We start from the raw sequence: 19,886 nt of genomic DNA, 5'->3' as shown, positions 1-19,886 counted from the left end.
CACATCGGCAAATATCTAAGCTCTGAGAAACAAATCTTTTTGACATAAGACTAAAAGGTATGTATAATCATGAACTGCTTTTTAATGAAGCATTTTAAAACCCTTTCTTGTGTATATATTAAAAAGTAAATGTGAGACACAAATCCATTAAAGTTGCCTATGATGTATTATTCTGCCAATGTTATATATTTCCCTGGACACCTAAATGTGCTCATTATAAGATAAAAGGTAAGAGTCATGAAAGTAAGCACATCAATTGTAGTTCTGTACTTCCTTCTAATTTGGAATTTTGTATCTGGGTGTGGTTATCTCTAAGCTGATTTATAAATGGAGCTGGATTTCCTCTACCTCAGAAATATATTAGCCTCTAAATATAATTTGATTGGACAATAACAAATCATCTTTTCTAACCCAGCCTGTTGCAAACAAAGAATACTAAAACCAAGAGAGGTTAAGTGGTTTGACTAGTGATCAAATCGTGGCAGAACAAAGACTAGAATACAACTCTTTTATGTTGCTTCAGTCACTTTTACTTCAGATAGTAATAAAAGAGGCAAAATGATCAAAACTTTAATTATCTGTAGCCCCAGTCTCTAGAAACAACAAAATATTTATCCTTCAACATGATGTTTTAGGCATGCAGAATTTTCCCCCTGAAAGATAGCCTGAATGCAAATATGAACAAACGCAAAGTAATATGATAGTCCTTGTTTTGATGTAATATAAATTCCCAAAGATCATCCCCATCTAAGTAAGAATATGTTTCTACTAAAATTTTTCTGCTTTTTCAACAAGATTTTATCTACAGCCAAACCCATGCACACGTTCATACTCATACAAGTTTACTAACCTCGCAATTATGTTTTGTGCAATAATTAAGCAAGCCCAGCATGAAATTAAATGGAAGCCTGCTTCAACGAACAGCATGTTTACCATAGCAGAGTTCTTTCATCTGCTTCTTTAATTAGTTTTAGAAAGGGAGAAAGAGCTTTTATCACTTCTTTTTTTTTTTCAATAAAATTAATCTAGTGTGACCTTTTGCTTTCAACAATTACTGTGTTTGCCATTTGAAAGATACCATTTGGTTTTTCTTGATGAAAACAAAGGTTTATTTGCAAATATTTTTACACCCAGATAAACTCTCTTTTTCTGTTCCTGTATTTATGATGGAAGGATTAGAGAAGAATGGTTCTTTATCTACCCTTTCAAGCAGTCTTATATGGAGGAGAAAACTCCTTTTTCTGTAAATTACATACCCATTATTCAATGTCCTACAAAATTGTTGGACCAAGAAAAGTATGATTTGACATCATCCTCAGCCTTTCAATACTGTTCCCAACCTGGCCCAAGAGGCCTCTGGAAACAGACACAAGAGACTTTCTTTTCTTGCCTATATACGGAATGACTCTTTTCTCTAATAAGGGTCTAGCACCTGCCATGTCACAGAGTGGCAATCTGGGGAAAAAAGGAACAGTTTTGGGGGACTATTTTGGTGTCATGACTCAGTCTTCTCCCATATTCCATTTTACGTATGTGTAAGAGGAAATCTAGTATAAGAGAATCTTTGTGTGACAGCGATTTAACCCTTTATCAAATTCTAAAGTTGATCACATTAAAACCTCTGCCTCTCTGAGGGCAGAAACAAAGAAACATAAAGCAAGAGAAAAGAAAAAGCCTCTTCTGGACAAGCAGTGAACTGTTTTTTTATCAAAAGAAAGGGGTGCCATTTTATTTCATGTTGTGCTTGTTCAATTACCGTTCAAAACATGAATGTGAACTATGTTTGTGTTCCATCAGTGAAAGCACTATGGAGAGAATTGTGTTTAGAGTGAGAGTTGCTTCTTGTTGCCAGGAAGAGTTCGTGCTCTTCAAGCAGACATGCATACAAGAATTCCTTGGCTAAAAAGAGACTGTGATAGTTTCCAGCCTTAGTTGTGAGAATTGGCTTAGTCAATAGTTGGTGTAATGATTACACCATGGCCAAGAGGGTCAGCCAAGTTTGGATCAAGAGAACATAATAGAGATCAGGGATCAGTCATTCCTCAGGACTAATCAGAAACCCCATTAATGTGGGAGGTAGTTTATATCCAAGGCTTAGGCACCAGCTGTGGACAGTGGTCATCAGAAGTAGACATCTCAGGACTTCCCTGGTGGCGCAGTGGTTAAGAATCCGCCTGCCAATGCATAGGACACGAGTTCGAGCCCTGGTCCGGGAAGATCCCACATTCCACGGAGCAGTTAAGCCTGTGCACCACAACTACTGAGGCTGCGCTCTAGAGCCCGCGAGCCACAACTACTGAAGCCCCTGCGCCTAGAGCCCATGCTCCACAACAAGAGAAGCCCACGCACCACAACGAAGAGTAGCCCTCTCTCACCGCAACTAGAGAAAAGCCTGTGCACAGCAACGAAGACCCAATGCCGCCAAAAACAAAAAATAAACAAACAAATTTATGGAAAAAAAAAGAAGTAGACATCTCTTTAGGAGTACACATTAAGGTACGGTGTTCATGTCAACAACAGCTCACATTTGTGTGGAATTTTAGTTAACACGGTACTTTGACATATGTTGTTTCATTTGAGACTCATGTGGACTTGTGAGGTTGGGAGGTCAGTGATGATTATCCCCATTTATAGATAAGTAAACAGAGGTTTAGAAAGATTAGGTAATTTGTTTTGGGTCATCTAGGGAGCAAACAGCATAACCAGGGCTCACACTCAAATTTCTTGATTCTAAATTTGGTCTTCTTTCCACTACATTACAAAGGCTTTCATATTAACTTTCATTTCATGTATACCAAAATACCTTTCATAATAGAAAAATTTTCTATCATACAGTACATGGATAGCTATACAATCCTTTAAGTGAAATAGCTCTAAACTCTTTAAAAATATCTAAAAGTCAATTCTGTTGAAAGAAACCCTGAATTTTTTCCTAATTATCTTATATGACTTTTTGTTCATGATCATATTTTATGGAAACTAGAGAAGCACAGTATTTAATGCTGGAACTAGGACTGCCTGACACTGCCCTGGGGCTTCATCTTATTCTGGAGCATATAGATATACATGGTAATAGAGATGCTTCAGAAGTCCAGTTTGGAGAAGTTGACTAAAACAGGAAAAGCAGCAGGAAGATCATCTAAGTCAGGGAACAGGGACTCAGGCTACGATACTAGGAGCATAAGATCAAAGGTTGAGAGCTCAGTTAGAGGCCTGTGTCAGTGTCTGGGCATCAGAAGGATCTAGAAGGGAGAGTAGTTCTGAGCTAACTCAGTCTACCTGCTTCCCAGAGCCAGCTAGAGTTTTGTCTTCCTCCCACTTCTGACTAATATACCTGCAATTATAGGCCCAAACCCATTCACAACCACCGTGAGGCCAGTTCTGTCTGTAGACAGGGTAGAAATGAAGGGCTCTTTTCTTAGAGATCATTTGGCCCAATGTCAAGACCTATTCTTATTGATGGTGCTCATAAACTAGTACAGTTGACCCTTGAACAACACAGGTTTGAACTGCGCAGGTCCACTATACACGGATTTTTTTCAATAAATACATACTATAGTCCTATGTGATCCATGGTTGGTTGAATCTGTGGTTACAGAACCTCAGATACAGAGGGCTGACTGTGAAGTTATACGTGGATTTTCAACTGCACGGGTGTCAGTGCCCCTAACCCCCCACGTTATTCAGGGGTCAACTGTATTTCCCTGTGCTACACACTTTAATATGCATTCTGTGGGGGAAAAAACCCATATTCCAGGGCACATAGAGAGCACGTGTGGTATCCCAGTGCCCCAAGTAGCCAATGAAGAAACCGGTTTAATTTTGGTTCATCCAGCTTTTCTCAAAAGACCTGGGAACTTTTTTCCCCAAATACCTGTTAATGTCCTGTGGACTTAGTTTTGAAGCTTTCTGTGCTGGTTCTTTGGCCTAGTTCCCAAGCTGAGGGGGCTCATATCCTCTGGATAAAATGTAACTGTCCCTCCACCACCACCCCACCTCACTGATTTTCTATTGCCAGCCTCCCTGGACTGTGGCCTGGCTGAGTCCTGCTACCATCCCCTCCATGGCCTTAACCGACTTTCCCAGACTCAACATTGTGGCCCCCTGGAGGCATGAAAACTTGCAAGACCCTGCCTGTTATGATGCTATTTTTCAAATCCTACCCACTTCCACTCCTATCTGCTCTGCTCTGTAACCAGCTCAGACATGGGTTCCCAGGCCTGAGTCCTAGATAGAAACGTCATACCTGGCCAGAGTTCAGTGGAAAGGGATAAGGGACATCCTGATATGACAGAGGAGTAACAGTTTTTCACTTTAGAAATATATTCATTTAAACATTACAGTGAGAGGAAGAAACTCTTACTCATCTTTATATTCCAGAGTTTTGTCTAACACACAGTAGTAGATGGTAAGTAGATTTGTATTAAATGGAATTGATTTGCTTCATGACCAAGTCCCTTCTTGAACCTTAGTTCTCAATGTGTAAAGCAGGAATGACCATAATACCTACCTCAGGGAAGTGTCTTTGCAGGATAAAATGAGATAATTATAACTCTAAATTGCTCTATGGGTGTAAGGGATTAAAGGCCAGAAAGCTCCTTTTATTTTGCTTTATTTAAAAACCTATGTATTACTGTTTTAATGACTGAAGAACTAATCCAATTTTGTAAATATGTTCTACTATTTAATAATAGCTAATATTAAATAATAAAAAGTAAATAATAAAATTTCTAAACATAAACATTTTTTTCCACAGCTCGATAAAGCTATGTTTATTTTAAATGACGAAAACCAGCCTATACCTTTTTTTTTCCTGATTCGGTCCCCTCTGTTATATAGTAGTGGGCTTCCAGTATCAGTTTTTTGATATCTTGGATTGTAAACTTTTAAAATAATCACTATACAGGGCTTCCCTGGTGGCGCAGTGGTTAAGAATCCGCCTGCCAAGGCAGGGGACACGGGTTCGAGCCCTGGACCGGGAAGATCCCGCGGAGCAATAAAGCCTGTGTGCCACAACTACCGAAGCCCGCGTGCCTAGAGCCCGTGCTCCACAACAAGAGGAGCCACTGCAATGAGAAGCACACGCACCGCAACGAAGAGTAGCCGCCGCTCGCTGCAACTAGAGAAAGCCCTCACACAGCAATGAAGACCCGACGCAGCCAAAAATAAATAAAATAAATAAATTTTTAAAAAATAAAATAAAATAATCACTATACATATAAAGCTGATATTAATTTCTTATGTAAGTCACTAATTATTATGTGTTTCTTAGTAGGCACAAATGAAAAGCGGTTTCGTTGTTCAGCTTTGTGACCTGTTTTTGTTTTAGAGAAGCTTTTATGCAACATCCTAGGCAACCCTGAGCCTAAAAGAAGGAGTATTGGAAATGTAAATGCAGTATGTTCATCCCTTCCCCCAGCCTTCATCATTATCTAAGCAAGCAAGACACATTTTAGTCATTCCCTCATAAATCAAGCCCTCCAGCTCTTTAATCTCTTTCCTTTGTCATTCCTTGAATTTCCTCCAGTATGTGAGCCAGTGCCTCAGCCCTCCTCAGTCCTAACCAACAAGTTGTCATTTGAAGCTCCAAGGTGACTTATTAGATTTATGTGCTTCTACGTTGACTTGCCCTGTGGGGCTGACCTGGTTCGATGGAGTACACATACTGCCTCTAGAAATATCGTAAGGATAGAGTTTGTCTATATCCATTTTTTTTAACTCCAAATTCATGTTAGAAAGAAATATTTTCTTCCAACTTCTTTTCCGAGAATAATATTTGACCTAGCAATCTATCGAGATCCATATGAGACAATGTATGTAAAACTAGTTTGCCAGGTATTAAAGGTCATGTAAAACAAAGTGGGAAACAAAGTAGCAGTACTGTAGTTGTTACTGGCTGCTCTTTGTCCCTAAGAAAAATGCTAATATGTTTTGCTATCTCTCTCTCCTCAAAATAATAACTTTTTAATAAATATCCATACTCGGACTTCCCTGGTGGTGCAGTGGCTAAGAATCCGCCTGTCAATGCAGGGGACGCAGGTTCAAGCCCTGGTCCGAGAAGATCCCACATGCCGTGGAGCAACTAAGCCCGTGTGCCACAAGTACGGAGCCTGCACTCTAGAAGCCGCGAGCCACAACTACTGAAGACCGTTCGCCTAGAGCCCGTGCTCTGCAACAAGAGAAGCCACCGCAGTGAGAAGCCCGCGCACCGCAACAAAGAGTAGCCCCACTCGCCGCAACTAGAGAAAGCCCACGTGCAGCAACGAAGACCCAACGCAGCCAAAAAATAAATAATAAAAATAAACTAAATAAATTTTTTAAATAATAAATAAATAAATAGCCATACTCATTAAGTCTTCATATGAGAAATTGTACCACTTCTTTCCCAAGGCTAATTATTGGTTTCTTCAACAAAACAGTGATATTTTGAATGCCTAATGGTGACTTCAATTAACTAAATATGTCAAATTGAACAGTGTTTTTAAAGCCCTCATGTAACTATATAATTGTTCAAAATAATGTAATCATGCTCTCAAATCATAATGAGGGTCACACGGAATCTTATAGGAATTTCTTTTAAAATGGATTCATTTTTGTATAGGATTCAACTATGCAAGAAGGATGAAAAGAAACTGCCCAACTCAAATACAAAAGAAATACATTGACATAGATCCATTACATCAAAATCTTTGGAGATGAGACCCAGGCATCAGTATTTTATATAAAGTCCTCAGTGTGATTCTAAAACTAAAGCCAAAGCTGAGTATCCCTGCATTAGGCAGCTCGACAACTGAATCTCCAAATTGTTTCCCTTTTGCCAACCATTAATACCCCCTGAAAACATTAATAAGGTGATTATGAATAAGACATCATTGGACATAAGGGTGTGAACCAAGAATCTCTATCCTTTTCTCTAAAATACAATTTGATGGAAAAGCTGGATGCTATGATTCCTGACTAATTAGTACCCTGAAATGGTCATGCTGTCTTTCAACCATCCAAATCCCCATCAAAATGAGTGTCAGAAAATCATGTGCCTTGGTAAACAACATGGCCTGTGTTTGCAGTATATTTATATTCCTTCACAATTGTTTGCATTCCTGCAAAACTGTGAAGTGTTAACAAGCTCCTTTTTCTTTTTTTCTTCCAGGGAAACGATATTGACCCTGAAGCAGTTAAAGGTGAAGTGTTAAAAGTTGGAAATAAGAGCTGTGAGAATATACACTCACATTCTGAAGCCGTTTTATGTACGGTCCCCAATGACCTGCTGAAATTGAACAGCGAACTAAACATAGAGGTGGGATTCCTGCTTTCCTCTCATGATGTAAATAAAGATGCCAGCGTAATTATGTCACTTGCAGGCTTGAAATAAATCATTAAAGCTCATTTGTCTGTTGGCTTTAGCTCATCAGCTCAGCCTTGGTTCTTAGTTGTTATTTTAGAAATAGTGAGGTTTTTGTTGCACTGTCTCCTTCCCAAGCTTCAAAGGGTGGATCTCAAAAGTCCTTGCTGGCCACGCTCCTCTCCATCATGCCATGTTCTTGCCGAAATTTTCTGTAATTCTCAGGAGGGATAAGGACACATTCAATAGGGCCCTTTCCCCACCTCTCACCATTCCAGGAGGCCAGAGCCAACACACTACTGCCCGCTACAGTGATCTCAAATGCAGAGACCCATAAGTAAAAGAATATGTATGCACTGGATGAAGTAAAATAAGAATTAAACTATTTTACAGTAACTTCTTTCATGTAAACAGCTAAATCAGATAACTGGGAACCAGAGTGAGTGATTTTTTTTTCATTCTTTTTTTTTAACAGCTTTATTGAGATTAATTCACATACCGTACAGTTTATACATTTAAAGTATACAGTTCAATGGTTTTAGGTATATTACATTATTAATTTTTTTAATTATGGTAAAATACATATAAAATTTGCCATTTTAATCATTTTTTAGTGTACAATTCAGTGGCATTAATTACATTCACAGTGTTGTGCAACCGTCACCACTATCGAATTCCAAAACTTTTTCATCACCCTAAACAGAATCTCTGGAACCATTCAATAGTACTGTCACAATCCCTCCTCTTCCCCAGCCCCTGGTAACCTCTAATCTACTTTCTGTCTTTATGAATTTGCCTACTCTAGACATTTCATGTAAGTGAAATCATATAATATTTGTCCTTTTGTGTCTGGGCTTATTCTACTTAGCAAGTTTTCAAGGTTGATCCATGTTGTAGCATGTGTCAGAACTTCATTCCTTTTTAAGGCTGAATAATATTCCACTGTATAGATATACCACATTTTGTTTATCCAAGAATGTGTGATTTTTAAAGGGTTCCTGAAGTTTTCCAAAAAGTTATGAAATGGGAATGTATGAAAAAATTTAAAAATCAAAGAAGGCTGAATCATGAGATCAGAGTTTGGAATTAAAAGGACCAGAAATCCTAAAAATCATACCATGTCAGAGCTGGAAGGAACGTCAAAGACTTCTTCTATGTATCAAAACTGAAATAAAAATATTCTGAGACTTTATTATCCCATCATAATAATAATATGATTACTACTTATGGGGAGTCTCCTGTGCCCTCTACCCTACCCTCCAGGACAGAATTAATGTCCTGTTGTCTCTTTTTCTTACTATATGTTCATACTTCTACAGTACATATCATAGTGTACTATAATCATTTATTTTTGTGTTTGTCTCCCTTTCATACTTCAGTTCCTCAAAGTCAGAGACTGATTTTTATCTTTTTACCCCCTAATACCTAGTTATAAGTACAAACAGCTATGCATAATGTAAGTACTTAAGTGATTAGTAGCCCCTAATTATTTGAACACTGAACCAGGATTGAGGAATGCCTTAAATACTCTGAAGGCAATTATGCCACTTCTAGAACGGTAATAACCAGGTAGTATTTTGAGCCCAGGGAGACTGTGATTCAACTGTGTAGTGTATTTTGTATCTATCATGGCTAAATTCTGACTTTTATTTGTCATTTTTAGTGGAAGCAAGCAATTTCTTCAACCGTCCTTGGAAAAGTGATAGTTCAACCAGATCAGAATTTCACAGGACTGATTGTTGGTGTTGTCTCAATATCAATAATACTCTTATTATTACTTGGGCTGTTCCTGTGGCTGAAAAAGAGAAAGCAAATTAAAGGTGCATTTTTTGGTTATTGTTTGTTGTAAAGGAGTTGCCTTAAGAATACAGTTGTTGCAGTTTAAAATTGTCATAGATTCATGTGTGCGGTCTTATGCAATCCATAAAACCCATGAGTTCTGGTCACTGGGTCAGAGTCTGCTGGGACCCGTGATAGCCAAGTCTTTAACGAGCTCTTTCTCTCTTTCTGTTTTAAGATCTGGGCAGTGAATTAGTTCGCTATGATGCAAGGGTACACACTCCTCATTTGGATCGGCTTGTAAGTGCCCGAAGTGTAAGCCCAACTACAGAAATGGTTTCAAATGAATCTGTAGACTACAGAGCTACTTTTCCAGAAGGTATACTTCAGTTTATTGTTCTGAGAAATACCTATACCTATACCTCAGTGGGTTGTGGCATTGTTGTTTACTTTTGGTTTTGCCTTTATATTTTTATAAAAATATAAAAGAAGTATTCACCTCTTTGTTGGCCAAAGAAGTATTTAATTTGACACAGAGTTACACGGCTCTTATTTTAAAATGAACTCATTTACATATTATATGAGATTTTTAGAGTCTTTAAACTCTGTTCTCACAAAAAGGTTCATTTTAAAATCATTTGAGCAAAGATAAGGTGTTTATCATCTGAGTGCAATGCTAAGAAATTGTGAAGCTCTCTTTAACAACCCAGGAAGAGTTAAGATAGGAAACTTATATTTATTAAAATAGAAGTTGGTACAGCTACATTTTTTTACCTGTTGATCCTCAAACGTTTGAATTATACTTTTAGCCCTCCTTTGAAGGATTCTCAATGAACTATTAGTACTCAGCCTTTTACCCACAGCATCCCAGGACTTGAATATATTTTGAGTCTTATCCAATAAAAACCTTCAATTATGCTATTTAAAAGGGAGGGTTAACATCATCTGTTTTGCAAAACATTAGACCTAATAATTGTCAGATTAGCCAGAGCGTTTCACATTGTTTTATTTAAAATCTCCTGGTAAAAGCAAAATGTCTGTATTGTATCTGCTCCATTATCTTTAGAAGTTACAGGACGTGAGTCAAGTACAAGCATTTCCCTGGTTGAATATTTACCACTGGATAAATAAAATGAGTCACAGACAGTTGAGGATACTGCAAAACTTAGAAGTTGCTCATCAAAACAAGTACAAGAGCAATGAGGCACTTAACATTTTAACTTTTTCAACACTTACTGCCTCTTACTTTTTCAAGTTTATGTTAGTTCTATAGGGATGTTCTATAGACACTGTTAATATTGTCTTTTCCCACATGACTCCCTTTATTTTTAAGAATCCAAGCCCTTAACAACATGGACAAATCAAATCCAGTTTATAGTTTTGAAATTTAGATCTGTTTATTATTTTATATTCACATTTAATGGCTCTAATTTGAGATCATTAAAATTCACAAGTAATTCTTTTAAAGAAGCATATTTAATCTTCCTTCAACCTCATTACTCACCAGACCTCTGTCATCATTGCTAAGAAACTTGAGTTTCATTCTCTTTCCTACATTGAACCTACTCCTTGGAGACATGGAAAAATAAAATAGGCAAAAGAAAGTTATCCAGAGAGAAGACTGAGGAAATGCACAGCCAGCACCTAATAAAGAGGCACCTACAGAGCTTCTCTCTCTGTGTGTGGTGGGGACAGCACCCTTATCAGTCTTTCATGCAGACCTAGAATTCTCTGTGTGTCAGACCAGAAACACACACTGATGGTTTAAATTGGTTTGTGTGCGTGTTTGAACTTAGCCCAAAGGTCAGTACAATTTCTATGCCAGAGGATTTTTTCCTGTGCCTCATCAAGGATTTCCCTTAATCTCTGCACCTCTGAAAATTTAGAACCCTGATCTCTAGGTGCAAAGGTTTGAGAAGTGAAGGCAAAGGAACTGAGTTTAGAGAGGTTCATCCGCATTTCCATCCCCTAGGAAAGGTTTGGAAACCCTGACTCTGGAATTAAAGGAACAGACACCCAGCTAGGCTCCTTCATTCCCTTACCCATCCAACATCTCAAGCACTCCCCTGATGTTCTACATCCTTTTAAGGTTGCATCTGTCTCATTTCCAGCTGGTGATTACTATAACTACAGGTGGTCCCAAAGCTCTCCTGGAACCACTGTTGAAATTTACTGCTCTGGACAAATTGATGCATTAACCAAACTGTCCAATGTGGCAGATACTAAACATGTTTAAGTGGGCTTAGGAATAGTTAGGGTACCATCAACTTTCTTTTTAATGACCCTCTCTTAAGTTCTGATTTTCCTGCTCCTTTGCAAACAAACAATATTTTCTTTTGGTGCTAATGGGGACCCCCTCATAAGCCTCTCCCCTCTCCCTGTGTCATATACTAATACATTTCAATACCCAGCCTAGTTTGTCTTCAAGTCAGTTGCTGCCAGTATCATGCCCTCTCCTTGACCTGTATGCATTCCCACTGGAAAGGGCTAAGCAACTGGTGGCTTTTTTGCCTTATCTGGCATTAAGAAATGTATTCTCAGCCCCATAATTCCCTACCCCTGAAATGGAAAAGTTTCACCTAGAAAAAAGGAACCTTGCTTGAGGCTCTTACAGTTTTGGTTATAAAGATCAACTTACAAGGAATGCTGATCTGATCCCTTTCCAAGTGTCCTCAACTAAGCAATGAGAATGGCACACTAACCCAATTCTAATTTGCTTTCTCTAAAGAGTGATAACACTAGATCTGCTGCCATCACCACAGTATGGAGAACTTACCACGAACGTGAAAAGCTTTCAGTTCTGAAATTTTAGCCATTGCATATTTCTAGTCGTTTGTGTGTATGTGTGTGTATTTATATAGAGAGATACAGATATATAATATTTCACTTTACATATTTTTCATTGACCAGGAATCCACATAGGTTTTGAGCAATACTGATTCATTCCATTGATAAACACTAGTCTCTCAAAAGGCATCTTTTTTCATTTTCTTATAGTTGAGTTGGATTTTTGTGGGAGCCAGGCAGTTGCTTGACTACTTTTGCTGCTTTGCATTCTTAAGAATATAGTATATTAAAAAACAAACCTCAAGCTTGGCTTTTTGCTATACATAAAAAGAGAAATGTCTAAGGAAATGAAGAGGGAAACAAGCTTTCAAAGTTACTGCTTAATATACTTACAAGAGAATCAATAAATTTTTTTTTAAACACACACACGCATACCTGTATCTTTTCCCAATTTATCATTTTATTAAACCAATTCCTTTGTAAGGGTTTTTCCTACCCTCATTCAATGGTACAACCATCATTCTTTAAATTTAAATTTAAAATTTGGTTTTGTTATTAATTCAATTTGCTGCCCCTGTTGCAGTCCCCACTAAGTGAGGTTTCACTATTGTTTCTAATAATTTTGCTTTATCTTGCAGACCAGTTTCCTAACTCATCTCAGAATGGGTCATGCAGACAAGTGCAGTATCCTCTGACAGACCTATCCCCCATCCTAACTAGTGGGGACTCTGATATATCCAGTCCATTACTGCAAAATGCTGTCCACATTGACCTCAGTGCTCTAAATCCAGAGCTGGTCCAGGCAGTTCAGCATGTAGTGATTGGGCCAAGCAGCCTGATTGTGCATTTCAATGAAGTCATAGGAAGAGGTAAGTATTTCCACTCAGGTTTTTGTTAAACACGATTTTCCAGTAAGCATTTTATCTTCTGCCTTTGCAGATTAGGAATTAGACAATGGTGAAAGCAACTGACAGAGCAGTGATAGCAAGTGCACTTGATTTCTGTTCTGCAAACATACAGCCCTGCAAATCACATCCATGGGGATTTGCCCCTGTGCATGGAGACAACCTGATAATCTCCCAAACGTATTAGAAATAAATCACATTCCTTCCTCACCCTTTTCATAATGACAACTATAATTTCTTGAAACGTGCCTTTTACTTCCTTCTAAAAATCATTCTGTTACGTTCCAATATTTTTACTTGTATCTCCTTCCAGTCTTTCTCTACCCTGAGAATAGTGACTAACTCTATGAAGTACTGGTTTATAGCAGTTTGTATACTGCTGGACAGCATCAGAAGACAGGGAATTTATAGCCTTCCCTTGATCTGAAGCAACATACATCATCTCTACAATGCACTCCAATTTCTTTATGCAAAGAGGAATGAATATTTGTAATAAGCCAGCCAGAGCAGCAATAACAGCTAGCGTATACAGTCTTTGAGGAAATATTGAGCAGGAAAAGAAACCAACCGGAAGCCAGGAAATTAACTCCACTCTTCCCTTTTTTTCTAAAAAGCTTTTACCTTTAATACTGAATGGCCTCTGATCCCTCTTTATTCAGTATGTGCTGCAAGAGGTAGCACAGACATCAGCCAGCATGATGCAGAAGAAGCTGATGGGACAATTTGCCTTTTGTGTTCACAAGGCCTTCCCATTTTCCTGTGAAAGCATCAACACATTCCTCTATCACATACTCCAGATTTTAATCCTTAGCATGCTCCCCTTCCCAAACAGCAGCTTCGCTGTTAACAAACGTGTTTCACATCAGAGTAATATATAGTTCTTTTACCAGCCTATAAATCCCAGTAATTGTACCAGTTTTGGAGTGCGTGGCTTCACTAATTATGTTCTAATTCTACATATTGTAAAATTAGTATTTTATCATGAAAGGTGCTAAAACTGGCAATTATCTCTCTTATAAAGTAATAATCATGAATGATTCTATAAATATTAACTATTATTTATTTATATGCTTTCCCCAGTAGAACGTGAGCCCTCAAGAGCATTTATTTAGTCACCTTTGCATTACAGGAGAGTAGACTAATGCCCAACACTCACATGCTAGACACTCAGGGGGTCTTGGCCAGCTGGACAACTTAATTAATGACTTACACAGCTATCAGACATTTGGCACCTCTGGGGAAAATTACTGCCACTGGATGAAAGGCTACCATTGGGAAAGTGATGTGGCTAAAACCAGAGAACTAGATGAAATGACTCAGAGTGAATTTGCTTCATTTGGGCGATTGCCTTTCAGTTTCTGCCAACCTGGATTACATACTAACCGGTGACTAAAGGGGGAAATCCTTATTCTATAATGCTAATCTTATTTCTGATGGTGGCATTTTTATTTCATTTCAGTTTATTGGAATATAGGGAGCTTATTTTATTGTATTTCTTTATGTGGGTAAAACTTTATTTTCGTATTTAAAAGATGTTACTTGATCCTTAAAAATAATGTTTCTTTTACGAGGCAGATGTTACTTCTGTTTTCAGTGGTTCCACTGTGTTTGAATATTTTATTATGTTAACCTTTAATAACAGTTACATCACCTAAATATTTACCATGTATTAAATAATCATATTGCTTGTATCTTTGGGTGAAATATATTACATATACATATTTCACAAACATATACAAATAGTGGTATTGTTAATCAAAAGCATAAGAAACAATGCACTTTTTCCCCATGTAGGAAAAAAAGAGAAATGAAGATCATGAAGAGCTTAATAAATAATATTGCACAATTAAAAGTAATGTGGCACTAACCAAGTTCCCTCTTTCATGTAGGACATTTTGGGTGTGTATATCATGGGACTTTGTTGGACAACGATGATAAGAAAATTCACTGTGCTGTGAAATCCTTGAATAGTAAGTTATATTTTATTTAACAGTGGAGTACACTTTTGTGGTTTGCAAACTAATAAATAGTTCATAATAAAATGTTGATTTACACTTTCCCTTGTGGAAAAATCAGCAACTGCTGGAATTATGAATCTAATCCTGAAAATTTGTTTGATCTAAATTCTTATTGATGGGACTTCCCTGGTGGCGCAGTGGTTAAGAATCTGCCTGCCAATGCAGGGGACATGGGTTCAAGCCCTGGTCCGGGAAGATCCCACATGCCACGGAGCAACTAGGCCCGTGTGCCACAACTACTGAGACTGCGCTCTAGAGCCTGCAGCCACAACTACTGAGCCCGCATGCCACAGCTACTGAAGCCCACGCACCTAGAGCCCGTGCTCTGCAACAAGAGAAGCCACTGCAATGAGAAGCCTGCACACCGCAATGAAGAGCAGTCCCCACTGGCCACAACTAGAGAAAGCCCACGCGCAGCAACGAAGACCCAATGCAGCCAAAAATTTTAAATATATATATATAAATAAATTTATTTTTAAAAATTCTTATTGAAATATTTCCTCAGAAATTATCCCTCAGAGCCCTCATAAATAAGAATGAAGGAGAAATGAGGTTCTTTGATGAGCCTAAGTATCATTTAAATATGTTTGGCTTATAATATTTGTTTTGCAAGTGATATTTATGGAAACTATGGGAAGCATGTTGGCACATACAGTAATAATGACTCATTTTACCCAGAGACATTACTATAATTATTTTTTAACCATGACTTCCATCAAAAAGATAAAAAATGAAATAAGAAAACAGGAAAAAAATACGCCAGCAGAAAATTGAAAAATTGTAAATGTGGTAATATCTCGTTTATCCACATTTTTGGTGAATGAGGTATTCCACATAAATGAACTTCCTTAACAAGTGATACTTACCCTCTTTTAGTGCTAGACATATATTTTTTAATATTATCTGCTATTGAGAAAATCTTTTTAAAATGGAATGCATACTCTTTTTAAGAAGCAGGGAATGCTGGAGTTACTCAGTTTTCCTGGGTCTCTCCCAGGTATGCATGTTATTAAACTTTGCTTAAAAAAAAGAGAAAAGAAACACGGAATGCTTCCAAACATAAACTAAGACTTTATTAATGACCCAGAGCCATAATTATGGCATAAATTACTATCTTGTACAACCCAATATACTCCTCATACTAGAGCTTTCCTGGCTTCACCTTTGCTGACAGGTCTCACATGTCAAGTCAGTGTGCTTGCCTTTTCTACCCCCATTTCTAAATTTCTGCTCATAGTTTGAGGCAGCCTGAAAAAATGTTAACAAGATATATTACAGATTTATATTGGAATTAATAAGCTTTCAATGCACACGTGAAAGGTTCTCCTACAAGGTACATTATTGCCAGAAATATTTCAGCTTTTTTAAACATAAATCTCCACGCTGAGCTGTGTTCTGTATGGTTCATTTTGTTGAAAGTCTAACCACAAGGTAATTAAAGGGACAGTTTATATGAAATCTAACTATAAACTGTGATGGATTAAGTATAATTGTCAATAAGTTTGCCTCACTAAAGAGCACCACTGCCAGTTGTACTCAGAACAGTCCTAATGCCAAGAAATCTTTCTCAGTCCCTGGTGTGTGCTGATCTCTATTTGGTCCAGATGGACTTCCAGGTCTTGGAATGCATTGCATTTGTAGAAGAATATCATCACTGACACTGATACTAATCAGATTAATAAATTATAGGTTGTTAACTCTTTATTAGTGCTGACTATTGTCAGGCCCTCGGGATCTCTATCTGGAAATGATTAGAAACTATTATAACAAAAAAGTCTGCTTAGATACCATAGACAACGTTTGGTCTTCAAATCCTCCTACTCCAGGGATTGGAAAACTATGGCCTGCTGCCTGTTTTCATAAATAAAGTTTATTGAGACTCAGCCAGTATTGTCTGTGGCTGCTTTTGCACTGCAATGGCAAGAGTTGAGTATTTACAACAGAGACCATAAGGCTTACAAAGCCAAAAATATTTACTCTCTGACCCTTTACAGAAAAGTTTGCCAACCCCTGCCCTAGACAATCACCACAGAAATGGACTGGCCTGCTTCCCTCTCCTTTTTCTGTAAGAGACAAACTATGGTTCTGCGTGAGACGAACAGATTGCTAGACTCTTACAAAAACGGGTGCAGGTGGTGACTTAAAGGTGTAGCACAGGGACTTCCCTGGTGGTGCAGTGGTTAAGAATCCACCTGCCAATGCAGGGGACACAGGTTCGAGCCCTGGTCCGGGAAGATCCCACATGCCGTGGAGCAACAAAGCCCGTGCGCCACAACTACTGAGCCCACATGCCACAACTACTGAAGCCCGAACACCTAGAGCCCATGCTCCACAACAAGCGAAGTCACCGCAATGAGAAGGCTGCGCACCGCAATGAAGAGCAGCCCCTCCTCGCCAAAACTAGAGAAAGCCCGTGCGCATCAATGAAGACGCAATGCAGCCAAAAATAAAATTCAAAAAAATAAAAAGTGTAGCACAGGTGACATCATTCACTCAGAAGTATTGTAAAGAAACACTCTGATGATAAGGCATCAGGGCAAGATGTAGCCCAATGGTTTTACATTCCATTGCTCTCCCTCTCTGAATTTGACAAAGTAATCGTTGTCCCTGTAATGAAGTTAATGTCTCCACTGCTGGCTTTCTCAGGAATCACTGACATAGGAGAAGTTTCCCAATTTCTGACCGAGGGAATCATCATGAAAGATTTTAGTCATCCCAATGTTCTCTCGCTCTTGGGAATCTGCCTTCGAAGTGAGGGGTCTCCACTGGTGGTCCTACCGTACATGAAACATGGGGATCTTCGAAATTTCATTAGAAATGAGACTCACGTAAGTATATTACCAAACTTATTAACTCATGAACTAGCTGTAAGCCAGCGAGCCTTCCAAAACGTGCCTGTTTTGAACCTTTTTAAAAGCTTTTAGCCAAAGAAGCACATATAAACTGTTGGCACCATTCAAATGGACAGAGGCCAATTCAATTCGCTGGTTCCTCAAAATCCTCTATCCTAGTAGGAAGATAGTGATACTTAGAAGGGTCTCCTGGGGGCAGTGATTCTTACCTGCACTGCAGCATACTTCCTCTACCATCTGCTGGATAGGTACTCATCTTTGAGTACCGACTATATGCCAGAAAAAGCACCACACAGGAGACGTAGAGCCAGAATGAGCCTCAGCTTTCAAGGAGTTTTAACCTTAGAAGGAAGAAATACATTGAAAATTAATTATAAATGGGTCTCTTACTATTTTTCAAACTTGCCGCCCACTCTTCTACCTCAGGACCTTTGCACTTGCTATTCTCTCTGCCTGGACTACTCTTCCCCAAAATATTCACATATCTCAGTCATCAACTTCAGCTTTTTGCCGTAATGTCATCTTCAAAATGAAGCCTCCCTGACCTGTCTAAAGTTGCAGCTGACCACCACACTCTCATGCCTTCTTTCTTGCTCCTCTCCCCTGCTTTGTTTTTCTTCATCACACTTACCCTCATATCATACACTAGGCCTGAGTTATCCAGTACTGTGGCCACAAGCCACATGTGAATGTGGCTAGTCCAAATTGAGATGTGCTGTAAGTATAGAATACATCCCAGGTTTTGAATATTTAGTATAAAAAAAGAAAGTAAAATATCTCATCAATAATTGTTTATACTGATTACATGTTGAAATGATATTTTGGATGTGCTGGGTTGAAAAACATATTGTGAAAATTAATTTTGCTTGTTTCTTTTTAATTTTTTAATGTGACTATTAGAAAAATTTTAATTACATATGTGGCTTGTGTTCTATTTCTATTGAACAGTGCTCTACTAGGCAATAAATAAATAATTATATACACACACACACACACACACACACACACACACACATCCCATTAGAATTCAAGCATATGAGGGTAGCTAATTTTGTGTATTTTGTTCACTGCTGTAGCAGTAACACCTAAAATAGTGTTCGGCACATAGACTCTCAGGAGATATTTGTTGAATGAATGAGCTCAGGGTTACAAAAGAGGTTCTTAGATGCTTGCAAATGAGGGTTTTCTAAGTGACATTTATGCTAGTTCCTAAAGGCTAGCAAGCAATGGCCAAACCAAGACCAAGGAGGGAAGGAGTCTCCAGAACTGAAGTCACAGATGGCCCCCGCCTGCTTCTTGGCTCCTGTGATCAGGCCTCTTTGGGAGTTATGAAGTAGCTTTACTCTTGATCAACAGCTTCATAAACATGGGGTCAGGTTCTCGGAGGAATAAGCTCTAGGACAGTAAAGAAATATTTTGCATTCAGTCAAAAGAAAATATTCCCTGGCAGTGAATTTTTGCAAATAAGATGAATTTACCTTACAAAGCACAAAGCTTTGGCCTTACCATACCCACTTTTCCACTCTAACTCTTGCCATTAACCTGATGAGTTCATCTGGTTGGATATGCCACCTTCTCTAGGTATTATTACCCCAGGGTTAAAGCATGATAGAGATTTCCTATTATACAGTACCATGGCCTTTTATAGTCCAAGGAGTCTATACTTATTACAACCACTAACAGATATGTCTTAGAGAAGCCTAAAACACAGGAAATGGCCTCTCCACATGCTGTATGCATTAAGGAGGGCTGTAGCCCTCCTTTCAGAGTCCCCACTGTCTGCCTCTTAAGTTCACAAACTCCACAGTGGTGCTGAAGAAGAGATATCCTGTTCCTGATGGCCAGGCACCAGTAGGGCTATCAGCCACAGTGACGTCTATGTGATTTCAGATACATTTCTCATAGGTACTAAAGGCATTACTCTGTCCATCCAATTTTGTGTGTTGAGCTTATGGAGAATGAGATTTGGGGAGGTTTGGGGTGATTTATTTATCTGGGAACTTCCTGTATTAACCGTGTATTTCTGATGCTCTGACCTGTGGGGACATGCTGACCCTGGAGAGACTGCCCCTCCCAGGACTAGCAAATTCCCGGAGGTATTAAACAACTCACCTTCAAAGAGCATGCCTTTCGTCACCAAACCAACCACTCCAGAGCCCATACCCCAGCCACCTCCTTTAAAGGGCTCTCACACTCTGGGACA

General features: G+C 38.6%; 1 protein-coding gene across 2 annotated transcripts in view; it reads left to right on the top strand.

Annotated features, from left to right (window-relative positions):
• MET (MET proto-oncogene, receptor tyrosine kinase) overlaps nt 1-19,886 on the top strand; it is a 126,046-nt gene that overhangs the window by 91,974 nt on the left and 14,186 nt on the right. For both annotated transcript variants that reach the window (XM_059933547.1, XM_059933546.1), the window contains exons 12-17: nt 7,151-7,297; nt 9,006-9,162; nt 9,360-9,500; nt 12,547-12,777; nt 14,703-14,783; nt 17,478-17,659. In XM_059933547.1, the coding sequence (XP_059789530.1) occupies nt 7,151-7,297; nt 9,006-9,162; nt 9,360-9,500; nt 12,547-12,777; nt 14,703-14,783; nt 17,478-17,659 (939 nt within the window). The remainder of the gene's footprint in view (nt 1-7,150; nt 7,298-9,005; nt 9,163-9,359; nt 9,501-12,546; nt 12,778-14,702; nt 14,784-17,477; nt 17,660-19,886) is intronic.

Source organism: Balaenoptera ricei, chromosome 9, assembly GCF_028023285.1.
Source record: "Balaenoptera ricei isolate mBalRic1 chromosome 9, mBalRic1.hap2, whole genome shotgun sequence".
NCBI lineage: Eukaryota > Metazoa > Chordata > Mammalia > Artiodactyla > Balaenopteridae > Balaenoptera > Balaenoptera ricei.
The sequence above is the reverse complement of the archived record's forward strand: the minus strand, read 5'-3'. Positions and strand labels throughout refer to the sequence as shown.